Here is an 18,391-nt window from a genome sequence, read left to right on the forward strand (position 1 = left end):
CCAGAAGAAATAGAAATAGACATAGAAATAAAATCAGAGACTGGACAACAGGGGATGGATCACTTGATAGTTGCCCTGTTCTGTACACTTCCCCTGAAATTCTGGTACTGGCCACTGTTGGAGACAGTATACTGGGGTAGTTGGACCATTGGTCTGACCCAGTATGGCAGTTCTTATGCTCTTATGCTCCAGCACCTCGTTCTGATCCATAAGTGCAACTCAAGAGTAACTCCAATGAAGTTAATGCACTTGCACTAGCAGAAAAGCCAGTGTGAAAGCAGAAACAAGCACCTACGTTCTCAGCTTTCTTCTGTATAGTGCTGCTTATGTTTCAGAGAAATGGGATATACATAATAATTTAAAAACCTTATGTGGACCTACTGCAACTCAAATCAGATACTGCCTGAACTTTGTGGTATTCCCTTTCTGTATGTCAGCTGTTCTTTTAATATGTCTGTGGAAGATAAATTTGTGTTTTCAACAATTTTGTTTATCCTTACAAATAAAAAGTACAGGTATACCTTATTTATTTAAATTCCTTTGTTTCATCCTTGTGGTAACAATAAGTAATCACATTTATTCACCATAACATGGAAAGAAGAAGGAGATTATCTAGTGCAGCAAAATGTTTAGTAAATATGCAAAGGGATGTACGTTTTTCAGTTTGCCTAGGCTAGCAAATGTTGCAGAGCTGGCATGTGCATGAAAGGTAACCTTCATGAAACAGTCAAGGCATGTTTGGATTTGATGGGGGCTGAGAGTCTGCGACTGGGACAAGATACTGGTAATTGAGAAAGCTGGATTTATGTCTCAGCCCTGCCACTTATTTGCTCTGTAGCCTTGGGCAAGCCTCTTTCCCTCCATCTCCAAAAGGGATTTACTGTAATACTCCTCTCATAGAAGTGACTAAAATTGATGAAACACATGGAGACCCTGGTATGAAAGATACTGTATAAGTGTAAAAAAAAAATTGCAGTTTTGGTCAATGTTAATAAATGTATTAATTTAAATTGTCTGCTTCCTCTTGGCTATAGGCTGATTGATCTTGCTGGAATCTATTGGAAGGAATCATTGTACCAATGAAGCACAGAGACTGCTGACCACGTTCTCCTACTCAGCCTGCTGGGAAGTACCACCAGGATTAAACCTGCATTGGAACCTGGGGATGGGCCTTAGGGACGAAGACCCCTTTGGTTGTCGTGACACTGGAATCTGTCTATGGTCAATCAACTGAGGCACCAATCACACTCATCCTTAGACTTTTCATTATCTGAAAATATTACGTGTTGCCTTTCACTTCATCTCCCTTTGTCTCCTCAACTGTGGAAGACAGAGCCCTGCTGATGTTGATATAAACAATGTCAAGGCCAATGGGACTCCTATGGCTGCCTTTGATCTTCACCCCAGTCTGTGTCATGTTGAATTCTAACTTCCTTTTGTGGATAACTGCACTAGCTATAAGATTTACCCTCATCGATGGCCAAGCACAATACCCTGTTGTTACCACAAATTATGGCAAAATACGTGGCCTAAGAACACCTTTGCCCAATGAGATCCTGGGCCCGGTGGAGCAGTACCTGGGAGTTCCTTATGCCTCCCCTCCGACTGGGGAGAGGCGATTCCAGCCCCCAGAACCTCCCTCCTCATGGACTGGGGTTCGGAATGCCACGCAGTTTGCTGCCGTCTGCCCACAGTACCTGGATGAGAGATCACTGCTCAATGACATGCTGCCGATCTGGTTTACTGCCAATTTGGATACTGTTGTGACATATGTACAAGATCAAAATGAAGATTGCCTGTATTTGAATATCTATGTGCCCACTGAGGATGGTAAGTACTTTATTTAACCACAGACAAACCAACCCACCCATTATTTGTGCAAATGATGAGTAGCTTCAATACTGGGTTTATACAATCTTTCATTCTACTTCCTCCATGTTATCTATTTAACTGAAATGTTTCTCTTTATATTCATTAGATGCAAATATTATATCAATTAAGCATGCTTGCATAAATTCATTTTCATATATCTTTGTGTCACCAAATTGCAGTTTTATTTGCAGGCATTGGCCAATGTACAAATAGGTCACAATCCCAAAGGTTATGGCAAAAAAAAAAATCCTCTAGAGACAATATAATTTTATCATACAAGTATATAAAGAATACAAAATCTACTACAAAGTATATATATTTTAAGGAAAACAATTTGTTTATAGAAATTTCCCTTTCTCTTTAGTTTATTATAATGCCTTTTGAAATTACATTTAAATTTGCTTGATTTTAATCAGCAAAGGATTGCTAAAGTTCTGCAACTTGAAGACTCCGTGACTGTTTAGCATTTTTAAGTCAAGTTATATATCATTCATTCACTAAATATAAAATGGAACAATCACTGAGTAGATTATGCAAGAACATCCTATGAAAATGCAATTTTTTACCCTCATCTACTCTTGAACAAAAAACTCTGAAATTATTACTCCACACCAGTCATCAGTATAACAAATATTTGTTTTGGTAACACAGTTTTGTGAACCTTCTCATTCTCGCTTTTAAGCTTAAGCTGTTTTTTTGAGATGCACACAATGTTTCTTGAGAAGCGTTGAGTGACATCAGTCCCCCATTAAAGACAAGGCTTCTTTTGATCAAAAACCAACTGACCAATGTTTGTTCAATATTACAGAATAATGAATAATTGCAAGAGAACAATAATTAATATTCTTCTGAAAGCCAATTGTTTCATCCACTGCAGTTACTTACTGATAAATAACTGTACAGATTTTCCCCAGATATGCAAATCCTTTTCTCTATATGTGGGAGTTTGATTTGCATAATCATGGTATTGTTTTTTCTCAGTAAGCGTACTCTGAACATGCAAATCTTGGTACTCTGGCTACCATAATCCCTCTGCTGTGATTGGCTTCTATTCTTAGAATTTTCCAAGCTGTTTGCCAGCAATAAATATACCACCTTAGTGTCCCACTTCCTTCCGCTGAAGTAGAATACTAAAAAATGCATAAGATACTGGGGTGGGGGAACTAGTGAAAAACAAAAGCAGTTGAGTTACTGAAAAAGAAAGTTCAGAGGGGTAGCCTTGTTAGTTTGGATCTGTGAAAGCAAATGGAAAAGAAAAAGGTCTTAAAAGAAAAGGCATGTATCTGCAGGGAGATGAACATTTCTTCCTATTTCCCTCCTTCCTCCAAAACCCTCTCCTTATTCCTAGATGTCCGGATGGGTCTTGGTCTTCAGAATAACTCTCATGTGTTTGTTTATTTTGTGAGTTTGATCCTGCAGCTTTTAATTAGTCAATAGGACAACTCTGTAAGTTAGGGCTGTAAGACCAGACTTTATTTGTTCATATTGGAAGAACCCCCCAGTCCTTCTGTCCCAATGTCATTTTGAAGCACAATGTAGGCAAATATATTACTGCAGTTATTCTGGTGAGCAGAATTTTGCTCATGTGAAGGAACCAGAAAGTAAGAAGGGGGAAAAAATGGAGGAAAGATTAGAAGTGTGAAAACAAAGGTCAACAGTGGGCTTGCTTTTTTTTAAAGTCAGTTTACCTTTCAGCAGTCTGGCACATCATATTATTGAATTCTTCTCTTTTAAAATTTGAATATTTCATTCAAATATCTATATAATAATATAGATCTGTGGGTAGGCAGCTTCAGATACACTTTTGTTTCTGTCTGTGAGTTGTATGTGAGCTTATTCATGTGCATCATGACAGGTATTTTCAGTAGGCTTGTGAGGAGAGTCACACATTCCAAAATGAATAAATGCATTTTTTAATTTTTTGTACAATATATCTTAATGATCACTAGTTACATCTAACTCAATGTTTTTCACTTAGTAAATATGCAACTGACTGCTCATAAACATGATTCAAGTGTTTGACCTATCTTCTAAGCTAGCCTGGTGCCAAATCATACTAAAGGTAAATTGCTTTAAGTTGTAGTCCATAGAATCTGATTAAACACATTACACTTCATTATATGAATCTTAGATGACAGAAAAAAAAGCTATGTTGTTATGGAGGCAGACCATGAAATTAGTTTTTGAAGTAGAGGTCTGAAAATGAATGACTGAGTTAAATTCACATTTCAATCCTTTCTCAAGTACAGATTTCTTTACAAGTTCCCTGAGACTGTTTTTTGTTTGTATGTGTGAAAAGATAGACAGACTCATCTAAACTCAGGTAATGCTCTGAAACTGAAACATATCTGAATCAGTTTGTGTCTCTGTTTTTGACCATTTCAATGAGAAGAAACTGCTGTGCTTCTATAATGCATCAACTGTGGTCACGTGTGATGTTGCTTCTCCTTCAAACCCAATACTAGTAGCTAATCAAAATACAGCTCAGTTTTGCAACTTGGCTACATAGCGTGTGCTGTCATTTACTTCTTGTGTAGATTGATTTAGCAAACCTAGTAATCTCTGCGCTGATTATACATTTGGAATGAAGAATTACAAATCTTACGTAGCTGGGTTGTGTTTTGCTCTCGTCTACATTCATGTAAATCAGGACTAACCCCACTGAGTTCAGTGGAATTACACCAATGTGGGTGAGAACAGGATCAAGCGCATGAACTGGGCAGATATTATTGTTCATTAATAAAACATTAATTTGAATAACTGTTGCTGAAATGTTTAAGAGACTCAATAAATCAAAATGTATAAAATCTATAGAAGTTAAAAAGTAGGCAGTGTAGCTAGGTAAGTAATTGAAAAAGCTTAATTGCAATTTATTTGTTTTTAACTACAACATTTCATTTAAATCTTGTCAGAAAGAATGATTTTACAATTTATTACTAAACACAGGATACTGTTTTTTAATGTTTCTGAAAATAGCAGGCAGAATAGCAATGGAAAATCCTCTCTAAATTGAAATTGTCTTTCTAGAAACCTTGAAAGCAGTTTAATTCTTAAAGATGAATTTTTATTCCCCTTCTCCCACAACCAAAATAATACACTATTTCCTCAGGAGATGAATAGCCTGTAGGAATCAAATCAAAGAGAAATATCTAGCAGGCTGTTTCTGAAATCTGTCCATGCAGACATTTTTTGTGTGGGTGGAGGCCCTGCGATGTGTACTGACTCATTCATAACAGTCATGCCTAAATTAGAGACTGCAAGACTTGGGGAAATTCTCTTGGATTTTGTTGCCCATCATTTGAAGTAAAAGAAAAGAGAGGAAGAGTATCATTACAGTTCTGTATCTTCATGATGGATCTGAACACTAACAGTGTGGTGATTTTAATATTGATGGATGCTAGTTGTAAACATAGATGTCAGTAATAAAATGCTCTTCTTTCTAATAGTGGTTTGAATGTCAAATCTACTTATGCTATTTAAAATGATTCAATTCAAAATATAGCTATATATTTTGCATTAAAAGTTAGCAATTTGAGATAAAAAGCTATCTAGGCAGCAGCTGTAGGTATCTCCCTTCAGCTTCTGAATACACAAAACCACATTTATAATATAAACATAGACATATTTGGCTCTTCTCTGATTGCTAGAACCTGTAATTTTCCGCAAGAATACATGAATGACAGTTTTGAGGAGGTCAGCTAGGGAAATGATATTGAGGACAGTCTGTTTATTATAACTTCAGTCTGAATATGGGTTTAGCTACAGTGGGAGTGCTAGATTGCAGAGGATACAGACTGTTAATCGGCTGTGCTTAATCCCTCGCCTTTATCATGTGAATCTGTGCATGCTGTGAAGGGGATTGCAGCCTGCTATCCTAACTACTGAAACAAACAAAACAAAACCAACCAACAAGTTTGTTTTCTTGCAAGTGAACCCTAGGAACTGCATTATATCAAGGCCAGATAAAAACATTGTTTAAGCAACATCAACAAATCTTTCATTTTGGTTTAACACTGCTTTCTTCAAACCAAAAAAAAAAAAAAAAACAAAACGAGGGGGGAGAGAAAAGTCACATTTTTCTTCTGTGTATGGTCAAAAGTACCAGCATTCAACATTATTTGTTGTATGGTGAACAAAGTGAGTTTTCAAAATGTGTTAAACTACTAAACAGCAAAATATTAGTCAAGGATTAATTTTAAAAGTATTTAACATCTTTAGGGTGTGAGAATCATAGAATCAAAAAATGTAGGGCTGGAAGGGGCCTCAAGAAGTCATCAAGTCCAGCACCTGCATTGAGGCAGGACTAAGTAAACCTAAATTATCCCTGACAGATATTTGTCTAACCTGTCCTTAAAAACCTCCGATGATGAGGATTCCACAGCCCCCCTTGGAAGGTTCATTCACTATTGGAGCACTTCCTTGTGCGCCTTGGGGGATCAGCTCCGCTCAGTTATGTCATGGTCTCTCTTGCTCTCTAGGAGTTGCAGTTTCCTCTTCATGGCTTGGCTTTGCGGCCAGGTCATTATACAGTGTTCCCCTTCTGAGGTAACAATGTCTTGCCGGAATAGCTGTGAGGATGCCATTTCAGGCAGTCTTCTTATTCCAGACTGTTCCACTTTCCCAGTGTCTGATAGGAGGGCTTGGGCCCACCTGCTACTTTGGGTCCCAGCCCAGGGATCCTACAATCAGGAGACAAGGTCTGCACTGTCTCAACTCTTACTGCTCTTTTCCTGGGCTTTTTCCTGCTCTGCCTTATGCAGGCTTCCTTCACCACCACATCTCTGGGTAAACCCTTCCCTCCAGGTCAGCATTCCAGAGCTTTTACTCCCCGCGGGGTTTCTCCCTTCTTACCTCACTAAGACCAGAGAGTGACTACAGACCTCCACACTACAGCACCTTCTGCTTTCACTTCCTGGGTTAATATAAGCCACTTGGGCTTCATCTTCAATTAGTGTTTGTCAGTGGAGCCCAAATCTACTCCCAGGTGTAGCCTAATGGTTAATTAGCCCTTCTGAGCCACCTTATCACCTTCAGGGGTGGTGTGAGGTGAACAATGCATCACAGAAGCCTATTCCAGAGCTTAACTATCCTTATGGTTAGAACAGTATTTCTAATATCTAACCTAAATTGTCCTTGCTGCAGATTAAGCCCATTGCTTCTTTTGTCCTATCTTCAGTGGACATGGAGATAAAAGCCACTTTATAAAAGCCCTTGATATATTCAGGTCCCCTCAGTCTTCTTTTCTCAAGGCTAAGCATGCCCAGTTTTTTTTTAAACCTGTCCTCCTAGGTCAGGCTGTCTAAATCTTTTATCATTTTGGTTTAACTCCTCTGGACTCTTTCAACTTTGCCCACATCTTTCCTAAAGTGTGGCATCTAGAATTGGACACAGTAATCTAGCTGAGACCTCACCAGTGCCAAGTAGAGTGGGACAGTTAGCTCCCATGGCTTACAACCGACACTCCTGTTAATAGACCCCAGAATATTAGCCTTTTTTGCAGCTATATGATATTGTTGATTCATTTTATGATCTACTATAAACTCCAGATCCTTTACAGCAGCACTACCACTTAGACAGTTATTCCCAATTTTGTAGTTGCATATTTGATATTTCCTTCCTAAGTGAAGTACTTTGAACTTGCATTTATTGAATTTCATCTTGTTGGATACAGACTAATCTTCCAATTTACCATGGTCATTTTGAATTCTAATTCTATTCTCCAAAGTGCTTGCAACTCTTCCCAGCTTGGTGTCATCTGAAAATTTTATAAGTATATTCTGCACTCCATTATCCAAGTCATTAATGAAAATATTGAATAGTATCAGACCCTGAGGAACTCCACTAGATATGCCCTCCAAATTTTACCACAAACCATTGACAACTACTCTCAGTTCAGCTAAATTGGTTTGAAGGTTCTTGAAACATTTAGGGCACAGTAAATACAAAAACACAGAAAACAGAAAGAGACCATGAGACTTTGCAGTGGTGAATGACTGAAGTCAGAATTTCTTCATCAGTGAAAGGGAACAGAGGATAATCTGTAAGCATAGTAAAATATTTTACTGCAGAGTATTAGGAAAAAATCTTAAAATATAACAGGAATATCAATAGTAGCCCTTGATTGAGGCAGCAGAGTTCAGTCTAGTAGAAAGGTGAGAGTCTGAAGGCTGTATATTTACCTTTGGTTAAATGAAATAAAATAAGTTATCGCAAACCTTTGTGTGCGTACAATTAGCAGTGCATTGTTGTTTCTTTATACATTCTTTTTTCACACATGTACTATTTAACTCTTACCTAGTCTATGATCAAATCTGCTTTTCCATTGATAGGCTGCTGGGATTTTGTGTGTGAGTGTGTGTGTTGTATCAGGATTCTTGTTGTGGTGATCCAATAAAAAATGAGCTTCCCAGTGACTTCTTTACCTTGTATAATGTAGGCCAGCACATGACTAAAATTGCTTATTCTGCACATAATGCTAATCTTTGGCTGAAGCCACAGGCTCTGAATGGCTTAGGTAAACCAGATGCACAAATGGTGTGTATTAAAGTCAGAGGACATATGCCAGTTTACACTAGCTGAGGATCTTGCATTATAGTTTAAACTAATATTAGTAACTTATTACTATATTCATAGTAATATGTTACTAATATGTTACATAGGGGAAGGATAGCTCAGTGGTTTGTGCATTGGCCTGCTAAACCCCAAGTTATGAGTTTAATCCTTGAGTGGGCCATTTGGAGATTGGTCCTGGTTTGAGCAGGGGGTAGAATTAGATGACTGCCTTGGGTCCCCTCTAACCCTGATATTCTATGAACATGTATTGAATTAGCTTTGGATTACTCATAACTTGAAAAATAGTGACACAGATGTAAGTATACAGTGCTAAAGTTTCTTACATGACTCTTCTTCACAGTCTGAGAGCACTGGAACATGAATACTTTTTCAAGGATAGTAACCCTAGTTTTATACAGTGCTATGGAATAACACCTTTAATACCTATGGTACTTTGTGTTTTGGTAACATGCATGTGCAAATCTGAGATCAGAATTAGAGACCTTTATTTGAGCTGTGAAGTTGAAGTATCAGTAAGTGACTATAGCAGCCTTTCTTCTTCCAAGTTAAGCTGTAATTCAAACACACTTAGCCTATACATAGTTTCATGTTTGAGTAGCTACATATTTGTCATTTGTCAAGTATTCTTACCATCATTTTTAGCACACTTTTATTTATTCACCACATTTAGATTTAAGCAGATATCAAAATGATGTTAATTCATTGTTTAGATGTGTGTGTATGTATATATAATATATTTATATTATATATAAAATTGCATATCCTTAGGAAATTCAGAATCAGTTTTCCTCACTCTTTGTATTTGTTTTCTTTTGCATGATTTCAGAAGGTATTCACTTTTGTGCCTTCTTACACATGTGCACTGATTTTATAATTTGTATAGGAATCATCACTTAGAATTTCCATATTTTTCTGCAATTAAAATCTTTACCTTAATGTTTTATTGGTGTGTTTTTAATAGTTACATTTTAAAAGAACCGAAGTATAAAGAAAATTGGATATATATATGGATATAATTGGTTATATATATATCAGGCAATATAAGATAAGCATGGCCTTTTATAAAAAAAAATAAAACTCTACAAAATATAGCATGAATTATAATACATAGTATAGTAGGTCTAAGATTAAATCACAGATTCTATGAATGGCTTGTCTGTTTGCTAACTTCCTACCCATTCTAACTCCCTTCAGTTCTGGGTTTGCCTTGGAAAAAAATAATTCAGGTTTATATTTCTCTTCTGTCTCAAGTAGCTTGTCAACTCACATTATACATCAATAACACACAAAATTAAAGACAATAAGTCATATCCTGTGGTAAAGTACTTATACAGCTTTCCAATATGAGAAGGATTAATAACAGATAACAATTACAATACAAAGTGGTAACACAGGATTTATAACATATAATCCCTATTAAACACATTCAGTGGCAGCAACCTTAAGGGAGGGGTTAAAAATCTGTTTCCATTGTGAAAAGTAAATGATAAAATGAGTCCCCTGAAGTCACTCCCCCACTGCCCACCACCTCCATTAGAGTCCAATAAATCACTTGCTCCTAATCCAGAAACACTGCAGCATCTGTGAAAAAGAACAAGGCATATGGCTGACTTCCACAGTGAACCTTTAGCCTAGTAGTATAAAGCCATGTGTAATCCAGGCCCTTCTTTTTCATTCTTGCTTTTAACAGTCAGAAATACCGTCTGACACCAAAGAACAGGACTGTAACCTAGATAAAATAAAATTCTTAAATCCTTAGAGCTGAATTCAGCTTTAGCTGCTGATTTCCCAATATTGTTCTTCAGTCTAAGAGTTGCTATTCCCCAGGCATTTTTTAGGATTGTGGGCAAATGACCATTTCAGGAATGTAATATGTAAGGAAGCTTTGTAGAGAGGGTTCAAAATAATTCATTCCTAGCACCACTATTGTCGATTATAGAGCAACAATGAGAAGTCTTGAGTTCCCTTTGGCAGCAGCTCAGATTGAGATCCCGAAACTGATATTAGCTAATCTGGGCAGATTTTCCATTGTATTTTCACTATCACTACCTCCTGCTGAAAAGGAGGAGGGGGGAGGAAATCCCTAATAAACTGTGGATAGCTAAGTGTGGTATTCTTGCTACATGACCCTTTCAGTTAACTTGCGTGGTGGTGTCTCAGACGTAGAAGCCGTGCCACTTGGCTGAGGATGCAAGAGAAATACAGGTTGTCAAGGTTCCTTCCCCACTCTGAACTTTAGGGTACAGATCTGGGGACCTGCATGAACACTTCTAAGCTTAATTACTAGCTTAGATCTGGTACCACTGCCACCATCCAGAATTTCAGTGTCTGGATCAATCCCTGTCACCCGCAAACCTTCCCCTCCCTGTGTAGCCTTGAGAGACTCCTTCACCAATTCCCTGGTGAGTCCAGATCCAATCCCTTGGATCTTAAAACAAGGAGAAATTAACCATCCCCCCTCCTTTCTCTCACCAATCTCTGGTGAGTCCAGATCCAATCCCCTTGGATCTAAAGACAAGGAAAAATCAATCAGGTGTTAAGAAAAAAGGCTTTTAATTAAAGAAAAGAAAAGTAAAAGAAAACCCTCTGGGAGAGATTAGCATACCAGCTACTCTCACAGACAACAGATTTCAAACACAGAGGATGTTCCCCTGCGTACAATTTTAGTTACACATAAAAAAAATAATACCCAAATACCCAATATGATTCTACTTCTAATTGCATAAGACAGGTTACAAAGAAATAAACATAAACCTGTTTATTCCTTTCTAAAACTTACTACTCTGATAAGAGGCTGGTTCCTTGATCTTTTTCACTCCGGCTGAAACTGAAACTCTAAACAAAGGAAAAACTTCCCTCCTTCCTTTTGAAACATCTTGTTCCCCCATTGGTCCCTCTGGTCAAGGGTTAGCTAGGCTAGGTGAACTTTTTAACCCTTTACAGGTAAAAGAGGCATTAACTCTTAACCATCTGTTTATGACACGCCCCCCAAATCTCAGACAATGTGGAACCACACTGGCGGTGATTTCTTCCTAGAATTTTAGAATAAACAGATTAATAAAACACATGCACCTTTACATATACTACTAATTATGTAAAACTACAAGATTTTTCACATTCTAAGGACAATTTAACCAGTTAACTCTGGGAAACTTTCACGGGAGAGTTCATCAGCTACTTTGTTAGAAGCTCCTGAAATGTGTTGAATTTCAAAATCAAAATCTTGGAGAGCTAAACTCTATCAAAGAAGTTTTTTATTGTTTCCCTTGGCAGTGTGAAACCACTTTAGCGCAGCATGGTCAGTTTGTAGCTGGAAACGCCATCCCCAAACGTATGGGCATAGCTTTTTCAGGGCATACACAATGGCGTAGCATTCCCTTTCACTGATTGACCAGTGGCTTTCCCTCTCAGATAGTTTCTTGCTGAGAAACATGACAGGATGAAATTCTTCATCCGGTTCTTCCTGCATTAAAACTGCTCCTACACCACGCTCAGATGCATCTTTGGTTACTAGGAATGATTTGTCAAAGTCTGGGGCCCTTAGCACAGGGTCAGACATGAGTGTTGCCACTGCAGATGTTCCAGGGTTGTGGAGAGGTTCACCTCTTTCATGCCACCGTCACTTTTTCCTTCGTATTAGACACCTTCAGGCCATTCAGCATCATCTTCTCCCTGGGCTGTAAACTGACAAACCTTTAATTCTCTGGAATAAAAGGGCTTTAGAGAATTAACATGGTACACTTTAGGCTTTAGGGTTGAGGTGGGGAATGCTATGAGATAGTTAACAGCTCCCAGGCGCTCTTGGACCGTGAATGGCCCTTCCCATGATGCTTTCATCTTATGGGCCTGTTGTGCCTTCAGGACCATAACCTGGTCCCCTACTTTGAAGGAACGCTCTCTGGTATGTTTATCATACCAGGCCTTTTGCTCTTCCTGAACATCCTTTAGGTTTTCTTTAGCAAGGGCTAAAGAGTGTCAGAGGGTGCTTTGTAGGTGGCTTACAAAGTCTAGAATGTTAGTTCCTGGAGAAGGCGTAAACCCCTCCCATTGCTGCTTTACCTGCTGTAATGGCCCCTTAACCTCGTGGCCATACACAAGTTCGAATGGTGAAAACCCTAAACTGGGATGTGGTACAGCCCTGTAGGCAAAAAGCAACTGCTGCAACACTAGGTCCCAATCATTGGAGTGTTCATTTACAAATTTACGTATCATGGCCCCCAAAGTTCCATTAAACCTCTCCACCAGGCCATTGGTTTGATGGTTGTAAGGAGTGGCAACCAAGTGATTCACCCCATGAGCTTCCCACAGATTTTTCATGGTCTCTGCCAGGAAATTAGTTCCTGAATCTGTAAGGATGTTGGAGGGCCAACCTACCCTGACAAAAATGTCTGCTAAAGCCTGGCACACAGTTTTAGCCCTGGTGTTGCTTAGAGCTACTGCTTCCGGCCATCGGGTAGCAAAATCCATGAAAGTCAGTATGTACTGCTTTCCTCTGGGGGTCTTTTTTGGAAAAGTACCTAGAATATCCACAGCTACTCGCTGAAATGGGACCTCAATTATGGGGAATAGCTGGAGAAGGGCTTTGACCTGGTCTTGGAGCTTTCCCACTCTTTGGCACACCTCACAAGACCGGACATAACTAGCAACGTCCTTGCCCATTCCCTCCCAGTGGAAAGACTTCCCCAATCGGTCCTTGGTTCTGCTCACCCCGGAATGACCACTGGGATGATCATGGGATAAGCTCAAGAGCTTTACCCAGTACTTAGTTGGAACTACCAACTGTCTTTGAGGATGCCAGTCTTCCTGGTGTTCACCAGAAAGAGTCTCCTTGTATAAAAGTCCTTGTTCTACAACAAACCAGGATTGGTTAGAAGAGCTGAGAGGTGGTTGGGTGCTCCGTGCTGCCACCCAAGCTTTCTGAAGACTGTCATCTGCTTCCTGCTCAGCCTGGAACTGTTCTCTTGATGCTGGATACATCAGTTCCTCCTTAGACTGTGGACCTGGGCTTGGTCCCTATCAAAGCGATGTAGGTGATGAGGTTGTTTTCGCTGATTGTGATCTGCTTTCCGCTGGTGCACTATGTGATATTTCAGGCTCTGGCTGAGCCTCTTGGATAGGGTTGTCCACTGGTTCTGCCAGTTCAGGCCCGCTTGTGCCCTCTGGCGTTGGAGTTGTACATGGGTTTGCAAGCGCTGGAGTCAGTGCTGGCAACGGTTCTGGTGCTGGTTGCTTTGCCAGTTCTGGTTCTGGGACTGGATTCACTATGGCTGTAGCATTCCTGGGTAGAAAATCCGGTTCCACCACCTCTGTCTGCGTCTCTGGTAACACAGATGGGGCCCTGGTGGATGGCTCAGGAACAGGGATGGGTGTGGAAGCTTGCTTGGCTTGGCTGCGTGTGACTATTCCCACCCTCTTGGCCAGCTTCACATGACTGGCCAAGTCTTCTCTCAATAACATAGGGATGGGATAATTGTCATAGACTGCAAAAGTCCACATTCTTGACCAGCCCTTGTACTGGATAGGCAACTCAGCTGTAGGCAAGTTTAAAGATTTTGACATGAATGGGTGAATTGTCACTTGGGCCTCTGGGTCGATGAATTTGGGGTCCACTAAGGATTGGCGGATAGCTGACACTTGTGCCCCAGTATCTCTCCACGCGATAACCTTCTTTCTACTCACTCTCAAGGTTTCCCTTTGCTCTGAGGGTATTTGAGAGGCATCTGTGCCTGGGGATCTTTGGTGTGATTGTGGTGTTATGAATTGTAATCGGTTGGGGTTTTTGGGGCAGTGGGCCTTTATGTGTCCAATTTCATTACATTTAAAACATCGTCCAGCTGACTGGTCACTAGGACGAGGTGGGTTGCTGGAGACTGATGAGGTGGGACAATAAGGTGTCTGAGGCTTTCCTTGGGTTGTAGGTGGGGCCTTGGGTTGCCCCCGGTGATAGGGTTTAGTTTCGGTTTGCCCCCTCTGATATTCGCTCCAACTGCTAGTAGTTTTTTTCTTTTCTGCCACTTCCACCCATTTGGCTGCAATCTCCCCCGCCTCGGTTACAATTTTGGGTTTCCCATCTAGGATGTACCTTTCTATTTCCTCAGGAACACCCTCTAAGAACTGCTCCATTTGCGTTAGGAAGGACAGCTCTTCCAGAGAGTTAGCACTTGCTCCTGATATCCAGGCATCCCAATTCTTTCCAATGTGGTAGGCATGTCGGGTAAATGACACATCTGGTTTCCATCTTAGGGCTCTGAACTGCCGATGGGCATGCTCAGGTGTTAGCCCTATTCTGATTCTGGCCTTGGTTTGAAAAAGTTTATAATCGTTCATGTGTTCCTTAGGCATTTCAGCCGCCACCTCTGCTAAGGGTCCACTGAGCTGTGGCCTCAGCTCTATCATGTACTAGTCTGTAGGGATGCTGTACCCATGGCAGGCCCTTTCGAAATTTTCTAAGAAGGCCTCAGTATCATCACCTGCCTTGTAAGTGGGGAATTTTCTGGGATGGGAAACAATACCTGGAGAAGGGTTGTTAAGGTTGGCTGTTAACCCCTGCTTAGCCCTTGCTAATTCCAGAGCATGCTTGTGGGCCTCCCTCTGGATCTCCATAGCTCTCTGGTGTTCAGCGTCTTTGGCTTTCTCTTCTCTTTCTCTCACCTCCATCTCTTTTTGTTTCTCCTCCATAGCTCTTTTGTGGGCAGCCTCAGCTCTTTTTGGGCAGCTTCATCTCTGGCCATCTGTCTGTCATGTTCCTTTTGGCTCTCCTCAGCCTGGAGTTTGGCTAACTCTAGTTGTTGCTGTATGGTTTTTTCTCTTTGCCTGACATTTTTCCCTGCTCTGCCTGACCTATCTTGGTTTGCGAGGCAAAAAACAAACAAATAAAAAAACCCCACAGCTTTTAACTGGACTTCTCAGAATGAGAAGAAACCAGAAAAACTGGTTTGTAACTTGTCTTTTGCAAACTGTTAATTACCCTCCAGCTAAGCCCAGCTGGAAATCCTTTCTAACAAAGCCTTGTTAGAAAAACCTTTATTTGTTTGCCTTCAGGGTATTTCTCCTTCACTGCTTCCCCAGCATCTCAAAGGAGGAAAAAAAAATCTGGCTTTTGGTTCCTAAAACATCCCTCACCGCTGTTCACCATGTCAAGGTTCTTTCCCCACTCTGAACTTTAGGGTACAGATGTGGGGACCTGCATGTACACTTCTAAGCTTAATTACTAGCTTAGATCTGGTACCACTGCCACCATCCAGAATTTCAGTGTCTGGATCATTCCCTGTCCCCACAAAACCTTCCCCTCCCTGGGTAGCCTTGAGAGGGTTAATGTCTCTTTTACCTGTAAAGGGTTAAGAAGCTCAGTAAACCTGGCTGACACCTGACCAGAGGACCTATAAGGGGACAAGATACTTTCAAATTTTGGTGGAGGGAAGTCTTTGTTTGTGCTTTTTGTTTTGTTCGTTGTTAGCTCTCGGGACTGAGAGGGACAAGACATACACCCAGGCTTTCCCAATCTTTCTGAATCAGTCTTTCATGTCTCAAAATAGTAAATAATAGCCAGGCAAGGCAGATTAGTCTTATGTTGTTTCTCAACTTGTAAATGGTTCTTTTGCTGGAAGGATTTTTTACCTCTGTTTGCTGTAACTTTGAATCTAAGGCTGGGGTAGGGGTCTCTCTGGTCTATATGAATCTGAGTACCCTGTAAAGCATTTTCCATCCTGATTTTACAGAGATAATTTTTACCTTTTCTTTCTCTAATTAAAAGCTTTCTTTTTAAGAACCTGATTGATTTTTCCTTGTTTTAGAATCCAAGGGATTGAGTCTAAACTCACCAGGGATTGGTGGAAGGAAAAGGACGGGGATGGTTAAATTCTCCTTGTTTTAAGACCCAAGGGGTTTGGGTCTTGGGTTCCCCAGGGAAGGTTTTAGGGGAACAGAAGTGTGCTAGACACAGACTTCTGGCTGGTGGCAGCGTACCAAATTTAAGCTAGGAATTAAGCTTAGAAGGGTCCATGCAGGTCCCTCACATTTTTACTCTAAAGTTCAAAGTGGGGGAAAAAAACCTTGACAGACTCCTCCAATTCCCTTGTGAGTCCAGATCCAATCCCTTGGATTTTAAAACGGAGAAATTAACCATCCCCCCTCCTTTCTCCCACCAATCCCTGGTGAGTCCAGATCCAATCCCCTTGGATCTAAAAACAAGGAAAAGTCGATCAGGTATTAAGAAAAAAGGATTTTAATTAAAGAAAAGAAAGGTAAAAGAAAACCCTCTGGGAGAGATTAGCATATCAGATACTCTCACAGAGAACAGATTTCAAACACAGAGGATGTTCCCTTGTGCACAATTTTAGTTACACATAAAAAAAAAATACCCAAATACCCAATTTGATTCTACCTCTAATTGCATAAGACAGGTTACAAAGAAATAAACATAAACTTATTTATTCCTTTGTAAAAACTTACTACTCTGATAAGAGGCTGGTTCCTTGATCTCTGTCATTCCGGCTGAAACTGAAACTGTAAAACAAAGGAAAAACTTCCCTCCTTCCTTTTGAAACATCTTGTTCCCCCATTGGTTCCTCTGGTCAGGTGTTAGCTAGGCGAGGTGAACTTTTTAACCGTTTACAGGTAAAAGAAGCATTAACCCTTAACCATCTGTTTATGACACAGGTCTAGGTCACTGGCCAAACCTGCAGACTGGTTGTAGCTCATCTGATCATAGACAACCCCAACTGTTTAATTCACAGTGAATGACACTGAATGCAGGTTAAGTTGAACAAGTGATATTTTATTAAAACCTGTGAACTGCTTCACCCATTTTCTGCTGGCTGTTATCCCATGACTGGCAGATGTCATGCCCTTCTAGCAAAAAGCAAAGTTGTGTATTCATTCCTGGCTAATAAACACACTCTTGAGTCCGTCCAAGGCAGCTGTCAATGCCCAGGTGTGAGATATTTATTTTTTGCATGGTGTCATTACCTAATGAGGTGGGGACAACAGCTCTCTGCTCAAAATATTACACACTCATTTCATCTTTAATTTGAAAATATGGTTCTTCTCCTATTGTACTTGTCTTTTGTCTTCTCACCACTTTGCTTGTATTGCTCTTCTGGTTGCTTGTAGTTGGATATCATTGTGTAGCCTCTTTGATTTCCATCAGCTTTGTTCTTGAAATTGGGTTACTGAATTCATTAACATACTACACTATGTCCTGATCCTCTTCCCCCAGCTCACTGACGGTGGGTATATATGCCCTGTTCAGGGTGTCAGCTAACACCAGTAATTGTCCTGAATGATATCTGATCTCTACCTGGTAGCACTGGAGGATGATCAATACGGGCTGCAATCTCTTTGGAGTACTAAGAAGGGGCCTCACTGTGATTGTCTCTAGGGTTTGACTGAATTATTACTGGGTGGTCATAGATGTACTGATGGATGCCTCTCCAAATATTAGAGCCAGAAGCTCTTCTTTTGTTTGTTCATCTCTGACAGAGCTCTGCTGGCATACGTGACTAGGTGCTCTTGCAAAAGAGCTGAACTCAGTCATATCTCCAGTGTATCACACTGGAAAGTTAGCGGCTCTTCTGGCTCTTAGTATTCAGGAAAGAGGCATCCATTGTAATTTGTTTCAGCTGGTCAAATGCTTGCCATTGAGGACCTCCTCAACATCCTGCTTTGTGAGCTGATGTATGGGTTCTGCTGCTACAAGAAAGCATGGAAGAACTGGGACAAGAATTGTATCATTCCTAAGAAGTGCTTATACCCCTTTCACATCCATGGGAGCTGGCACTTCTCTGACTGTCTAGTTGTTGTTGGGAACTGCTTTCAGTCCTTCTGTTGGGAACAGATGTCCAGTCCATGTCACATCATGCTGTTTGAGATACATTTTTTCAGGGCTGAGTTTTATGGTTTTGTAGAAAATCTTGTAAGTTTTCTTTCATGTTCTCATTCAGCTCAT

General features: G+C 40.3%; 1 protein-coding gene across 3 annotated transcripts in view; it reads left to right on the forward strand.

Annotated features, from left to right (window-relative positions):
• NLGN4X (neuroligin 4 X-linked) overlaps window positions 1-18,391 on the forward strand; it is a 284,777-nt gene that overhangs the window by 83,496 nt on the left and 182,890 nt on the right. For all 3 annotated transcript variants that reach the window (XM_050963584.1, XM_050963574.1, XM_050963594.1), the window contains one exon: window positions 1,035-1,830. In XM_050963584.1, coding sequence (XP_050819541.1) covers window positions 1,359-1,830 — 472 coding nt within the window. In that variant the 5' untranslated portion in view covers window positions 1,035-1,358. The remainder of the gene's footprint in view (window positions 1-1,034; window positions 1,831-18,391) is intronic.

Source organism: Gopherus flavomarginatus, chromosome 1 (genome assembly GCF_025201925.1).
Source record: "Gopherus flavomarginatus isolate rGopFla2 chromosome 1, rGopFla2.mat.asm, whole genome shotgun sequence".
In the NCBI taxonomy this organism is placed as follows: Eukaryota; Metazoa; Chordata; order Testudines; family Testudinidae; genus Gopherus; species Gopherus flavomarginatus.